The sequence below is a fragment of the Lissotriton helveticus genome, chromosome 3_1, assembly GCF_964261635.1.
Source record: "Lissotriton helveticus chromosome 3_1, aLisHel1.1, whole genome shotgun sequence".
In the NCBI taxonomy this organism is placed as follows: Eukaryota; Metazoa; Chordata; class Amphibia; order Caudata; family Salamandridae; genus Lissotriton; species Lissotriton helveticus.
Window position 1 is genome coordinate 319909391 of NC_136061.1, and position 13817 is coordinate 319923207.

A 13817-nucleotide genomic window follows, 5' to 3' on the forward strand; every position below is an offset into this window, starting at 1 on the left:
AAAGTTAAAAAGACTGCTCGAGGGCAAGAGCAAGAACAAGAACAAAGAGAGTTAATTTGGGATCACTCCTCTGCCCAGCCCCTAATAGGAAGCCCCTTAATGGAACAGACACAGCTGTCCCTGTTAGAAACCATTCATCAAGAAATATTAGCACACAGAGAGGAGACGCGTCAGGATAGCCGGAAATCGCAGGCGGCGATGAGGAAGATGCAGGGAGTGGTGCGGAAACTCTCTAAAGCTATTGCTACTACGGGGGATAGAGTGACTAATCTTGAAGAGCGTGTGGTGGCGGCTGAAACTGAGGTTGCGGGGGCTGTTTCCAAGGTGGATGCTCAATGCTCTCAGGTGTCGGATATCCAGTGGAAACTGGAGGAGATGGAAAACAGGCTTAGAAGAAATAATCTGAGAGTTTTGGGTGTTCCGGAGGGAGCCGAAGGAAATGACATAAGAGGGTACATGATCAAATTATTTCAACAAGCCTTTCCAGAGCTATCTAGTTGGGATTGGCCAAAAGAGCTACAAAGAGTTCATCGCTTTCCCTTCAATTTAAGAAGGAACGCAAATGAGGGCGATAAGCCCAGGGCAGTATTGATTTTTCTGGGTAACTTTGTCCTTCGACAGGCAATTGCGGATAAGGCGAGACCTGATGCCAAGAGAAATGTAGACGGGTGTCATTTTTTGTCCGCCCAGACTTTTGCCACGTGACCGTGGAAAGACGCTGGCGCCTTAGAGGGATGATAAAACCCTTTCAGGATAAGAAACTTCAAGCCTATTTGATCAACCCTGCCCAGTTAAAAGTAATTAACGATGGGAAAACACTGTATTTTTCTTCTGAATTGAAAGCTAAAGAGTATCTAGATAGTTTGGGCAAATAGATCAATTAAACTGTTCAACTTATAAAAGGCTTAATGTGATAACAGAGTTAACTTAATGTACCTCTAGATCTATCTCTTGATTACTGGTAAGGGTTCGTAGTGTGCAATTAACTCCATGTACTTTTTTTTTTTTTTTTAGGATTTCTTTGGTTTTGAAGTTAAAAGATGGTACACTTTAGTTGTCCTCGCCGTAAACTTTGCATTCCAGCACATGCACAGACTAGCTCTGTGCGTCTCACAGCGTGGGGGGTGGGGGGTAGAGGTTGTTGGGTTGGGTTGCAGGGGGGAGGGGTGGGAGGGGTTGGGTTGGTGGAGGGGTAGGTGTAGAAGGCTAAAAATAAAAAATGGGAATATAAAATGTACTACTGTTTTGATGGGTATGTCCGGACGAGAAAAGCAGATAACCAAATACTTTAAGCGACTGGACCTACAGGGTAGTCAAACCAAAAAATTACGATGGCAAACTATAGTATTTGTACAATAAACGTGGGAGGTCTAAACGACTGGAGGAAGAGACAAAGACTGGCTTACTTTGTTAAATTTAATAAGATTGACGTACTTTGTCTCCAGGAGACGCATCTTCCTTGGGCGAAGAGACACCTTCTGTTCTTAAATGGTTTTGAGTTGGTTGCCTGCTCCTCTCAAACCACAACGATTAGGGGGGTCGCTGTATTGGTCAGAAAATCTTTGGGCAGGGCCAAAAGAGTGAAGTCAGATAGTCATGGGAGATTGGTTATCTTAGAGCTGGAAATGGGTCTAACACTATGTGCAATTTACGGCTCTAATGGGGATGACCCGGGGTTTTTTGACTTTTTGGAGATAGAGTTAGCTGGCTGGTCGGGACCTCTAATAGTCTGTGGTGATCTAAATATTTCGGCTAATTGGGATGATAATTCAAAATACGCTGGTCGGAAACCTAGAGTGTTTAGGGCGATTAAGGCACTTATGAGCTCATTGGCATTAGTTGATGTTTGGGGCACTAAAAACCCACAAAATTCTGGTTTTACATATTTTTCGAATCCAGCCCAGAAACATTCTAAACTGGATTATATATTTATCTCCTCATCCGAAATCAATAGGGATTCACCATCACTAGGCTACCAAGGGTGCTGTCTGACCACAATCCTTTGGTAATCCAGTATAAAATGAGTGGGTTCAAAAGATCAAAATCTTCTTGGACCTTCGAGAGAAGACTATTGGCGGATCCTAGATTTGTAGCCCACTTAAAGCTTTGGTCTGAAGCTTTTTTCGATGCCTATAGATTTAGTGCCTCTCGGAATATAGTTTGGGAATCCTTCAAAGCAGCTTTGAGAGGTGAGACCATCAGTTTTTCAGCTAAAATGAAAAAAGAAGATAGAGCGGAAGAATCCAAACTACTTCGAGAGACTATCGGATATTGAAGAAGAACATGTTAAGACTATAGCATCTGGTGGAGATGGAAGCATTAGTTATAATACCCTTTCTCCTACTAAGGCAGAACTACAGAAATTGATCACACAAAAGGCATTAGGGGAGTATCAAGCTACAAGGGCCAACCGTTACGAAACAGGTGAACATGGGGGTAGAGCCCTTGCTCTCCGGTTGAGACAAGAGAGGTCCAAAAATGTAATCTCAAAGATTGTGGAAAATGGTAACGAATATACAGAAACTAATGATATTTTACATGTTTTCAGAGACTTCTATCAAAGACTCTACGATGAGGAGAATAGAGATAGTGAACAACAGGATATTGTTGAAGATCAAGGACCGCTTCTAGATACACTTTTACAAGAAGAACTAGATAAAGACATTACCTAAATGGAGGTCATAACTGCTCTACACGAGCTGGCCTCGGGGAAGGCCGCAGGACCCGATGGCATTCCTCTGGAAGTCTATGAGTATAGAATCCGAAATTATTATTCTTCTCGTAGATCTCTTTAATGGGATAGTATGCTCAGGTCAAACCCCAGACTCATGGAAGGAGACTAATATTATTATTTTCCATAAAAAAGGGAAACCTAGTGAGAACCCAGGGTCATATAGACCTATCTCGCTGATTAACTCCGACACCAAGCTGTACTCGAAGATCTGGGCTAGGAGGTTGGGTAGGATCATCGGCGGTCTTGTTTCCCCTTGGCAGCATGGGTTTGTCCCCGGACGTGGCACGACGGTTCACACCAGCAGAGATATAGCTCTATTTGATGCCCATGCTGCTACGGGAGGGGAGATGGCCATGATCCTGCTTGACGCAGAGAAGGCATTTGACCGTGTGGTCTGGAGATATCTGTGGGATATTTTAGCAGGAAGAGGGTTCGGACAGAAAAGCATTAGGGCACTAAGGGCGATGTACCAAGATCCAGTCGCCAGCATGACGGTTATGGGGGAGAAATCGATCTTGTTTCCTATAAAGAGGGGAACCCGTCAGGGATGCCCGTGCTCTCCGATACTTTTCTCCCTATATATTGATCCGCTAATCCAGGCTATACTAGGATGTCCAAGGTTAACACCAGTAATCTTTAATGGGTACGAAAACAAAGTCCTAGCTTATGCGGACGATATTGCGGTGTTCTCTTCTGAGACCCAGCAGGCAATAGAGGTCTTGTCAGATTTGATGAAAAAATTTGGTGCTAGGTCTCGATACCTATTAAATGAATCTAAGACCCAGATCATTTGCACAAAAAAGATCGTGAAGGTTGATCCCAGATTTGTAGAAGCAGCAGTTTATCTTGGGGTGACAATTAATGCGTCGGTTGAGAAAATTGTGAAGGAAAATTATACCCCACTTATCAAATCAATTAAATCTGAGCTGAAAAGGTGGGATGGGCTGCATTTGTCCTTGATTGGGAGGGTTAATGCAGTCAAAATGACAATGTTTCCTAAGATTTTGTATCTATTTCGAGCCATCCCAGTATTTCTGGAGGAGAAAATTATTGCAAATCTGGAGTCAACTTTTATTAAATTTATCTGGCAATTTGGGAAGGTAAGACGATCTACCAATTTGGTGTCCCTCCCGAAAGATAGGGGAGGTTTGGCTCTCCCAAATTTAAAGATGTATCATTGGATTTGTCTGCTGACACAAATGACAGTGCTTTTCCGGTCTGAGACATATGTCAACGACCTAACTTTAGAAATGGAACGCCCTCCATCCATATTTGAGTTACTGCTAGGCAGAAAGGCACAGGGGCTAATGTTATGTGAAACCAATCGCAAATTCTTCAAGAAGGCAAGATATAAGATTATTGATGGTCTCTGGAGAGTTTGGACGGCTTGTAGAAAGCACTGCAACATCCCAAAAAATAATCCATATTTACATATTTATAAATCCAGCCTCCTCTCGGCAATAGAAGCAGATAGGATCTTTAAAATATGGGGAGAGCTGGGTATTAAAACCTTGGGGCAATTAATGGATGGAGAGGGAGTAGTAAGTTTTGATATCATACAAAATAGATATGGAATCCCAGATAATCACTGGTTTGTCTATACACAAATAATTTGTATAATGAAGGCTCAGAGACCAAAATTGTTACCTCCTGATGTCTGTCCCATATTGGATGTGCTTACTAGAGGGTGCAGCAAAATTAAGATCAAAGATGATGTGGATAAGACTGAGGTAGCCTGGGCAAGAAAATTGGGAAACCCAGATATAGATGTTGATAAGGCCCTATTACTGAATAAGAAGATCTTCAGAGCCACAAACTTAAGGGCCCAGCACTACAAGACAGTTTTTAATCTGTATTACACACCGGCGAAATTAATCGCATGGGGGGTCAGGACGGACGATTCCTGTCCAAGGTGTGGGAATGGTCATGCAGACCTACTACATATGTTTTGTAACTGCAATCTCTTAACCCCGGTAAAGAAAGAGATTGAAAAATTCTGGGAGGGGCTGCTAGGTCATAGGATCGACCTATCCCCTACCCTAATGATCCTGGGCACGGATTCTAACCTAAAACTTGGGAAAGAGGAAGAAGCTTTGATCTTTATATCTGTGGCCGTGCTTAGGCTTTTGATTTCAGCCGGTTGGAAGGATAGTGTGGCCCCCTCCTTCCGAATGTGGCTCACCAGGTTGCTCGGAATCCATAATATTGAGTCTGCACTGTATGAACTAAAGGGAATAAGAACTCGGGACTTTGGAAGAAGACTCTGGGCCCCAGTCACAGACTGGAGGAAATCTAAGCTGTAACAATACAATTTAAATACTGTCTTTTAAAGCATATCAGCATTTGATTACCCGCTGTGTATCAATTTTTATGAATTGGCAATAAGATGTAATTATTATGAATTTGTTTCAGTCATATTGTACAATCTGAGCTTATATTTAATGTCGCATAATTTTTAGTGTCCTTTTTAAGAGCTGCTGCTTTTATCTCCGGATTTTATCAATAATGTTTTCTATTAATTGTAATTGCACTTATATTCCCAATAAAAAAATAAAAAAAAAAGAGGTGCAGTTCCCATCACTCAAATATCATTGTACTTGATGTCTGTACTGTCCATTGTAACCACCCTTGCAATATTATTCTCCATGGGAGTGTCCGTATGACACACGTCCTTGTGCTGCCTCAGATGTACCTGCTCTGTCCATTGGACTGTTGATTCACTTTGCCCCTCTCATGTGCTGCCTCAGATGTACCTGCTCTGTCCAATGGACTGTTGATGCTCTTTGCCCCTCTCATGTGCTGCCTCAAATGTATCCTGCTCTGCTGTGGACACTGCCCTGTTGCTGCTATGATGCTGCATTGTGCCCTCACATGTGCTGCCTCAGATGTATCCTGCTCTGTTGTGTACACGGCCCTGTTGCTGTTATGATGCTGCATTGTGCCCCCTCATGTCCTGCTTCAGATGTATCCTGCTCTGTTGTGTACACTGCCCTGTTGCTGTTATGATGCTGCATTGTGCCCTCTCATGTGCTGCCTCAGATGTATCCTGCTCTGTTGTGAACACTGCCCTGTTGCTGTTATGATGCTGCATTGTGCCCTCTCATGTGCTGCCTCAGATGTACCTGCTCTGTCCAATGGACTATTGATGCACTTTGCCCCTCTCATGTGCTGCCTCAGATGTACCTGCTCTGTCCAATGGACTATTGATGCACTTTGCCCCTCTCATGTGCTGCCTCAGATGTACCTGCTCTGTCCAATGGACTGTTGATGCTCTTTGCCCCTCTTATGTGCTGCCTCAGATGTACCTGCTCTGTCCAATGGACTGTTGATGCTCTTTGCCCCTCTCATGTGCTGCCTCAGATGTACCTGCTCTGTCCAATGGACTGCTGATGCTCTTTGCCCCCCTCATGTGCTACCTCAGATGTATCCTGGTCTGTTCTATCCAGTGTGCATGCTCCTGGCTACTCACAAAGTCAACCTCTGTGATGTGCAATAAAGCTAGTTACTCATATGTTGTGGTTTATCTGTGTCATTCCTGGTTGTCTCCTTGCATTATTGATATAATGCTGCTGTCGTACATGCTGTGTATGCCACTTTCAGATTACCATTGCCAAGCACTGTTTCTTTTCGTTTGGCAGGGGTGACAGTCATTACAATGTGGCTGTGGACTGTGTAAGGGTGGGGAAGGCACTCAGAGGCTTATTCTGGGACAACAGTGGCTTCCCATGCACTACAGGTTATGGGGATGTTTTTCATATGGTGCATGTGTCACACTCATGATTTGTGGCTTCCCAGTAGGGTGTTCAGTCTTGACTTTGCCAGTCAACAAGTCAGGGTTCATCGTGTGTGTGTTGCTTGTTGATGTGTGTGCAGCAGGGTTGTTTTTTTGTGGTGTGTGGTGTATGGGCCCTTGTCTGTTAGTGGGGTAGGTGTGGGGTTGGCCTGAGGGTGGGCCAGCATGTCTCCTTATGTGTGGTATGCTTTGTGTGTTGGTGTGTGTATGTGGGCCTGTGAGCTGTGTGGCCTAGCCATTCCTGCCTGCCTGCCTGCCTAGTTGATTGTGGGCATGGTTTTCGTCGTTTGCTACACTACGTAGCGTTGTCCGTGGTGTGGCTGTTTGTTCACGGTCCGTGTGTGTTCTGGGTGAGTGGGGTCAGTTGTGCCCAGTTGGTTTTGCTGGTGGTGCATGTATGTGTGTTCCTGTCCAGACCTGGGGTTTTGTTGTGGGCAGGGGCTTAGACACGTGCGTGGTGTGTGTGTTGTGTGTTGGCGTACCTGTGTCGTCGTCGGCGACGGTCCATGACTTGCTGGTGGTTGAGCACGAAGAGTAGCGGGAATGCGTGTAGGGCTGGGTCCATGACAGTAGTCAGACTGTGGTGGGTCTCTCTGCAATGTTTTGCCTTTCAGCTGTGGTGGTTCCGCCGTGTTTGGGCTGGTGGTTTTTCCGCAGCGATTTGCGGTGTGGTTTCTGCCATTGTGATTTTGAGGACGGTCGAGAGGTCATTCCGTACGGCGGTGTCTCTGGATTGGTTACGTCCGCCGCGGGGTCGGGTGTATTTACGCGTCGGATCACGTTCTTCCGCGGCGTACAGAAATTTGACAGTGTTTCCCATTCTAATATGGCGGATGGACTATCCGTGGCTTGCGGACGGTAAAAGGCATTTTCTGCCTACTCCAGGCCGGCGGTCGTCCTTCCGTCCGCCATCCTAATCGACCTCATAGTTAGTCTCTGACCCTTTCCAAAGTGAATGTACTTCCTAGGAAGTCTTCACAAGCTGACACCTATTTCTCAAATGTGTCTGAAGGATGCTACGTAGGGATGTCACCTTAGTGCTAGAGTAGGGACAGAATTAACCAATTAATTTTCCTTTTTCTGTAAACTGAAGACTAATTTGGATATTAGAGCAGTTGTTACTTGTTTAATCTTTTTGGAGTTGATTATCTTTTTCACGTTTCACCGAATTAGATTGGTCCGTAGAATGAATTTTGTTTTAATGCCCATGTACTTTTTCAACCTCATTATGAGGTGCTTGTATGTTCAATTATTTTTGGCTTTGTAATAAAACCCTTAAATTGTAAGTTGGAGTCGAGTGATCTTTCCTGAGTCTAAATTGACAAGTCTTATTGATAAAGGTGATTATATTGGCTTTCTCCCCTTTACACTTTTTAGCAGATAAAAAGGTCCAGTTGACCGAAGATCCTTATAAATGGTAAGATCTGATAAAATAAGATTAGGATCTGACATAATCATCCTGTACAACAATGGTTAACATGGACAAAATAAATTATGTCAGCTCTCACAGAAATGTGAAAAGTACATGTGCGCAGTCACTCATGGTCTCAGGTGAGTAAAGGAGAAGACTATCAACTTGTGCATTTCTTGCCTTTGTGTCGACATGTGTTCACTGTAAATGTTTTCTACTAAGGGTGTTTAATTAGGCCCTGTGTCTTGTGACAGGCACTATGCTGTTGCCATTGTACATTTTACAAGGAGTGTGATGTGTTGCCAGCAGTGAATATTTGCCTATTCTAACTGGACTGACAATGATGGTCTCTACAGCTTGTATGCTATGCAGCTAAGAATACATGGTGGAGAGGATATGTTGGTCCACAGGTTGAGACAAAACCATGATTCACGTTCCCTACGAGATATAGGATGCTTCCTCTGATCCCACCATTTTTTAGCTTGTAATGGATATCGCCCCAGATAATTTCACCATATAGGTGATGTCTTGCCACAAACCCTGCTTCACCACTACCCTCAAGATATGTGGAGGCACATCATCTAGGTTGTCATAGTGGTCAGCTACAAAGCTTCACCGCAAGCTCTGCCTCTGTCTCAGTAAAGTTCCTCTTCCTTTTGAGTGGGATGGGCAGCATCAGTTCTTGTTCACACAGCACTCTGGCTCTAATGCGATGCGCAGCAGAAAAGGAAGAGGGTATGGCTTTGAGTGTTAAATATATTTAAGTGCTACTGTTTGCAATTGTTTTTTGATGTGCATTTGAATGTGGCCAGGTGTGTCTGGTTACCTATTTTCACCCATTTAGAATGATACACAGCATTAATGTATGCTGTATATGGCTCCCCTATGCATATTTAGCAGGGACATGGGTGCATAGGTGTGTATTTTTAGCTGTACGTCCATACTACCTCTTGTGTGTATAAAGCAATGAGACAGAGAGGTGATACTTGTTCTAGACTTTTTTAGAAGCACAGGGTTCGTTTTTTAGACCCACAAGGACCCAGTGAATGAGCCAGCCCCAATCAGGAGAAAAGTTAAACTTCAATAAACCCCTAACCTACTTTGGCATACTTGAGCGAGATGTTTTTCAGTTAATGATCAATCAATGAGACACACAAGGTTAGTTAGTGGAGCCATAAACCCTCTTTATTTAAAGAATTACACACTAAAGATTACTAGAATATGAGGGATACATTTTAAATAATTATTTAAAATCAGAATCCTGTTTAGTACACACAGTATGAATTGTAACCACAATAAAGACAAAGAAAATGGTAGCTGTCACGTTTACTAAAAGTGTGAATAAAAGGAACCACTCCAACACGATTACTTTGATAAATTTATAGCAATCCTACCCTAAATTTGGCTAATTGAAGTGCTAATCTAATTTAAACCCAGCAGAAAATAAAACCTATTTTGAGTTTCAGAGATGGCATACACCACATACCTGTTTGAACAATAGAGCTGCTGTTCAATGCAATCACAAAGTCTGCTACTCTCGTCTCACGAGGCCAGCTGCACTGCCTTCCATCATGATAGCGTTCGGTGAGAACCGCAGATATGATTCTTTACGGCTATTACAGTGTCATCTGGTGTGAAGATTTCTCTCTAGCCTGCACTCTCTGTGCTCAGTTTTTATAACCATTGTTGTTAAAAACTCTTACTGTAAACAATCAACAGAAAGTGGTCTGAAGTGCTTGTCAGGACAAGACTGGGTTCTTTTGAATAACTACAATTGACAAGAAGCATAGTTGTCATCCTTCTGGAAAATCTTCGAAATCAATAATAAGCTAATGCAAAACACAGCAGTCAGCAATTAGATTAAATGCTGCAACTATATTCACCTAAGCATGGTTATAACATTTTAGAACATAATAATATAAAGTCAATATGCGTCATAATAATCACACATATTCATTTTTGATTAATTGCCTAGCACATGCAACTCAAGCAAGGAAATACCCACAATAGAAAAGATATAATATTCATAAAAAAGGTTTAAGACTACTGATGTTGGGTGATCAATTGAAAGACTTCGGGTACTTAAAAAATGTGTCTGGAACTGTTGCAAATGTCTCCAAATGTAATCCTGTTCCCCACAATGTTTAAGAGGCTCACTGGTTTCCTGAGGATACCGCTATGCCTAATTTTGTAACCAGGCCATAGAACAGTGGTCTTCAAACTTTTTAACGCCGCGCCCCCCCCAGTGAAAAAATCTATTTAATCGGGCCCCCCTGCCTCAGAACTTTTCACAATAATTCCATTAAATTGGCAATGTTTAAATATGTCTCAATTTATTTAAACATGAGACATATTTACACATTCCAGTTAAATCCTCTTGGTGTTTAAAAAATGCACACAAATATATGATTGCCAAACATACTATTGTGGTCAGGCAGGCCTTACTAATGGTTAAAAATACCCAGTGTGATTAATAGAAATGGGGGGTGGGGGTGTAGAAGAATATTTGGAGTCCCTTCCGACACCTTCTCCCAGTCTGTTATAAATGACAAAAGCTGTTAGTGATGGCACATAACAGAGAAGCTACAGCTGCTCGTGTTCTTACATGCTTAAAACAAAGCACTGCTGTGAGCATAATGCTTCTTTTGGGCACAGCCTGGGCCCCCCCTCATGAATCACTCGAGGCCCACCAGTTTGACGACCTCTGCCATAGATTGAGTGTGACTTGATACTGACCTTCACATACCCTTGAACTTCCAGGAGTAAGTCTCATCTGGGCATAGAAGACAATATTATAATGCAGGCCTTAGTCTGATACCGTAGCCAGGCATATAAGGCAGGTGTAAAAAAAAACTGTTTGTTTCAAACGATCACAATTCTTGACTGGAGGGCTGTATTGAAGGAAGGATTATAAAAATGATGAGTCCTCAGAACTAAGGCAAAGTTACCAGAGACCATAAAACCGATTTCAATGGTCTGGAAGCTAATCCTAATGGTTGAATGTTAAAATAATATGTATTTTATCTTTTTCTATTTCTAACTTTCTTCATGGTGTTTCATTTTCTATCTTGACAGATCGTTTCTATTTTATTGACATACTCAATCGGCATCGTCAGTAGCATATTCTGTGGTCATCTCGGAAAAGTGGAACTGGATGCCGTTGCTCTTGCCAATGCTGTACGTATAATGTACAAGGTTTTATCAATAAATACAATAATAATAATAATATTCCTGAGAATATTACCATTAAATTTCAGTGCTATTTTGGGATTATTTCGCATACTAATTCACGTCAATGCTCTCTCCATCTGCAATTATAACACTGGACTATGGCAATGAAAAAAATACAAATCATTTTCTGTCATTATTATTACTGCTTCTGCTGTCATCATTTTTATTATTATTAGTATTATTGTCATTATTTAGAACAATATTGTAATTTGTCCTAAGGCACCTAAAGTATCTGTCCTCAGCAGTTCTTAAAAACATTTTTACATTTTTTTTGTTCATTTGTAAATTAAAAATCATCATTATCCCTTTATAAGTGCTTTAGCCATCCGAATGAAAGATGCAGCTCTTTTCTGAACTGCACCCCATTGTGTTGTTTCCTAAATATAAGGGGGTATTTTGCTTTTATTTGATAGGGCCTGCAGATGTGCAGCCCGTGAGACTTCAGTGAAGGGTGTACAGGGTACATTTGTGAGGTTCTGTGGGACTTCCCTTTACTGTGCACCCTCTACTGGCTGTGAGGTCTTTTGAGGGTGTCTCTAAAGGCATTTCTGGCTTCTTATGGGTGTACATTTTTCAATGTGCGTGCAGTATTTAGTAGTGTGAGTGATATATATATATACGATGTTATATATTTGTAAGTACTTCCGGAAGTTAGGAAGGAAGTTGTCAAGTAAGTGAACCAAATCCAAATGTAACGTGGGACTCATGCGAAAGGTATGTGTACAATGTGGTGTTGTAAACGTGATTGTGAGTTTGAACAAAGGATGCTTCTCTACTCACTGGAACAGGAGTTTGTGTGTGTGAGCGAGCGAACTGTGACTGACATGCATTGCAATGTAAACCTAATCCATATTGCGTTGACTGAATATTTGCAGGTTGTGACTGTGACTGGTGTTTCTGTGGGAACAGGATTTTCTTCTGCTTGTGACACGCTGATTTCACAGGTAATTAATGAAATACCATATGCATTACCTCCTCTTCTTTCACTGCACTCTCCTAAGTCTCAGGTTGTCTATGCAGGTTGTCAATATATTCTGCATACAATGTCATAACTTCTTCCTCAGCTGCAACTCACCTTTATACTAATACAGCACATCTCAGACAGCAAGTGGCATGAAGAGAGAGCACGAAATATTTTTCAGCAAGGCCGGGCTTCGAACCAAAAACAATGATTCGTAATAGCCCCAGATTGTTCAGATCTGCGGAGACTTCCCAATTAGAACAGAATTCAATTTAAGGTCATAGATCTAATTTATTCAGCCATGCATAACTCTGGACTGTCCAGCATGCAGAAGCTGTTAAAGATCTTTTCCCTCCTTAAGTCGTTGGGATCTTCCAATTCTTACCTTTTACTCCCCTCAAAACCTCATCTAACTAAGAGGACAATCTGCTACAGTTTTGGGAGCAAAACTTTGGAACCATCTTTCATTGGTACTGCAAGCCTCATCAGATTATTTGGGGGTTTTGAAAGATCTTAAAACCTGGTTCCTTTCAGCTCCTTAATGATTTGTAATCTCTGTGTTACTACTGAGAGCCGCTTAGCACCTACAACTCATTCTTTGAGCATTAGTTGCGCTTTTTTTTTAGTTCTAAATATTTTATTGAAAATTTATCATAATAAACAATAAGCAAGACATACAGAAAAAACTAACATTGCAAAAGATCTAGTAAAATACTTTTTTTCCCACAAATGATGGTTTTATTTCCTCTGCTGGTTGACAGTGCTTGTAGTTTAAAATGTTCAGGGACCACAATCGCTGAATATCGCACATAATTCTTTATGTCAAAATTCGGCAACACCTGAACATTTCATCTACTAAATACAGTGAATTAAATGGTATAAATATTTACACAATGTTCCTCTGTATACAGGGTATTTATAAACAATGGCAACAAATGGAAATAATGCACATCACTATATTAACATGAAATATTCCTAACCTTTAAATATTGTTCTGCTTATAAATAGACTGATTTCTTTCAGTGTACATCGAAACACTTGATTAATTAAAAGCAAAGATACATACATATTTTCCTAAAAAGAAAATAATAGGTCACTATTGCAAATGCACCAGGGTACAGGGAATGAGATACAAGCTTGTGGTTAGAGAGTTAAAATGTGCTGTATAGCAGCTTTGCGTCTGCTGTGATACATCAGCGTCACAGGCTGTTCCGTACAAGGAATGGGTTACTAGAAGTCCAACAAATTGCAATCAATCTTGTAGTATACATAGGGGTAGTATTCCTGCTGACTGAGGTTCAAGCCTGGGATATCCATGGGTGCATCTATAATAGACGCAGCACTGCGGTCCAGGTGCTTGTATAAATCATACAAAACCTCCCTCAACTTCTTCATAGTCTTCTTGTTAGGCTGAAAAAGCATCGCTTGAAAGTTTACTGGTAAGCCATATCTTAGAACGAATTCGACAAAGACTCTGAGTGCTTTCACATGATTCCAGGCAATAAAAGCTTCACTTAGGTTCACTTTTAGCCATCGAACTAATGGGCCAAACTGCTTCTTCTTATCAGTAGAGAGCCTGGTCATCTCTTCTTTGTCTGCTTTCATCTCCTCTCCATTGTACTGGAAATCACGGACCACAAACTTGTTTTCCCTGGCTTTATGTCGATTACATATATAACGCGGTTCC

The 13817-nt window shown here is 41.7% G+C and overlaps 1 protein-coding gene across 6 annotated transcripts in view; it reads left to right on the forward strand.

Moving 5' to 3' along the window:
- LOC144822412 (multidrug and toxin extrusion protein 1-like) overlaps positions 1 to 13817 on the forward strand; it is an 887289-nt gene that overhangs the window by 300785 nt on the left and 572687 nt on the right. For 5 of the 6 annotated variants that reach the window (XM_078679893.1, XM_078679892.1, XM_078679891.1 and 2 more), the window contains 2 exons: positions 11014 to 11115; positions 12045 to 12113. In XM_078679893.1, the coding sequence (XP_078536019.1) occupies positions 11014 to 11115; positions 12045 to 12113 (171 nt within the window). The remainder of the gene's footprint in view (positions 1 to 11013; positions 11116 to 12044; positions 12114 to 13817) is intronic. The other variant, XM_078679895.1, reaches the window with a different exon arrangement.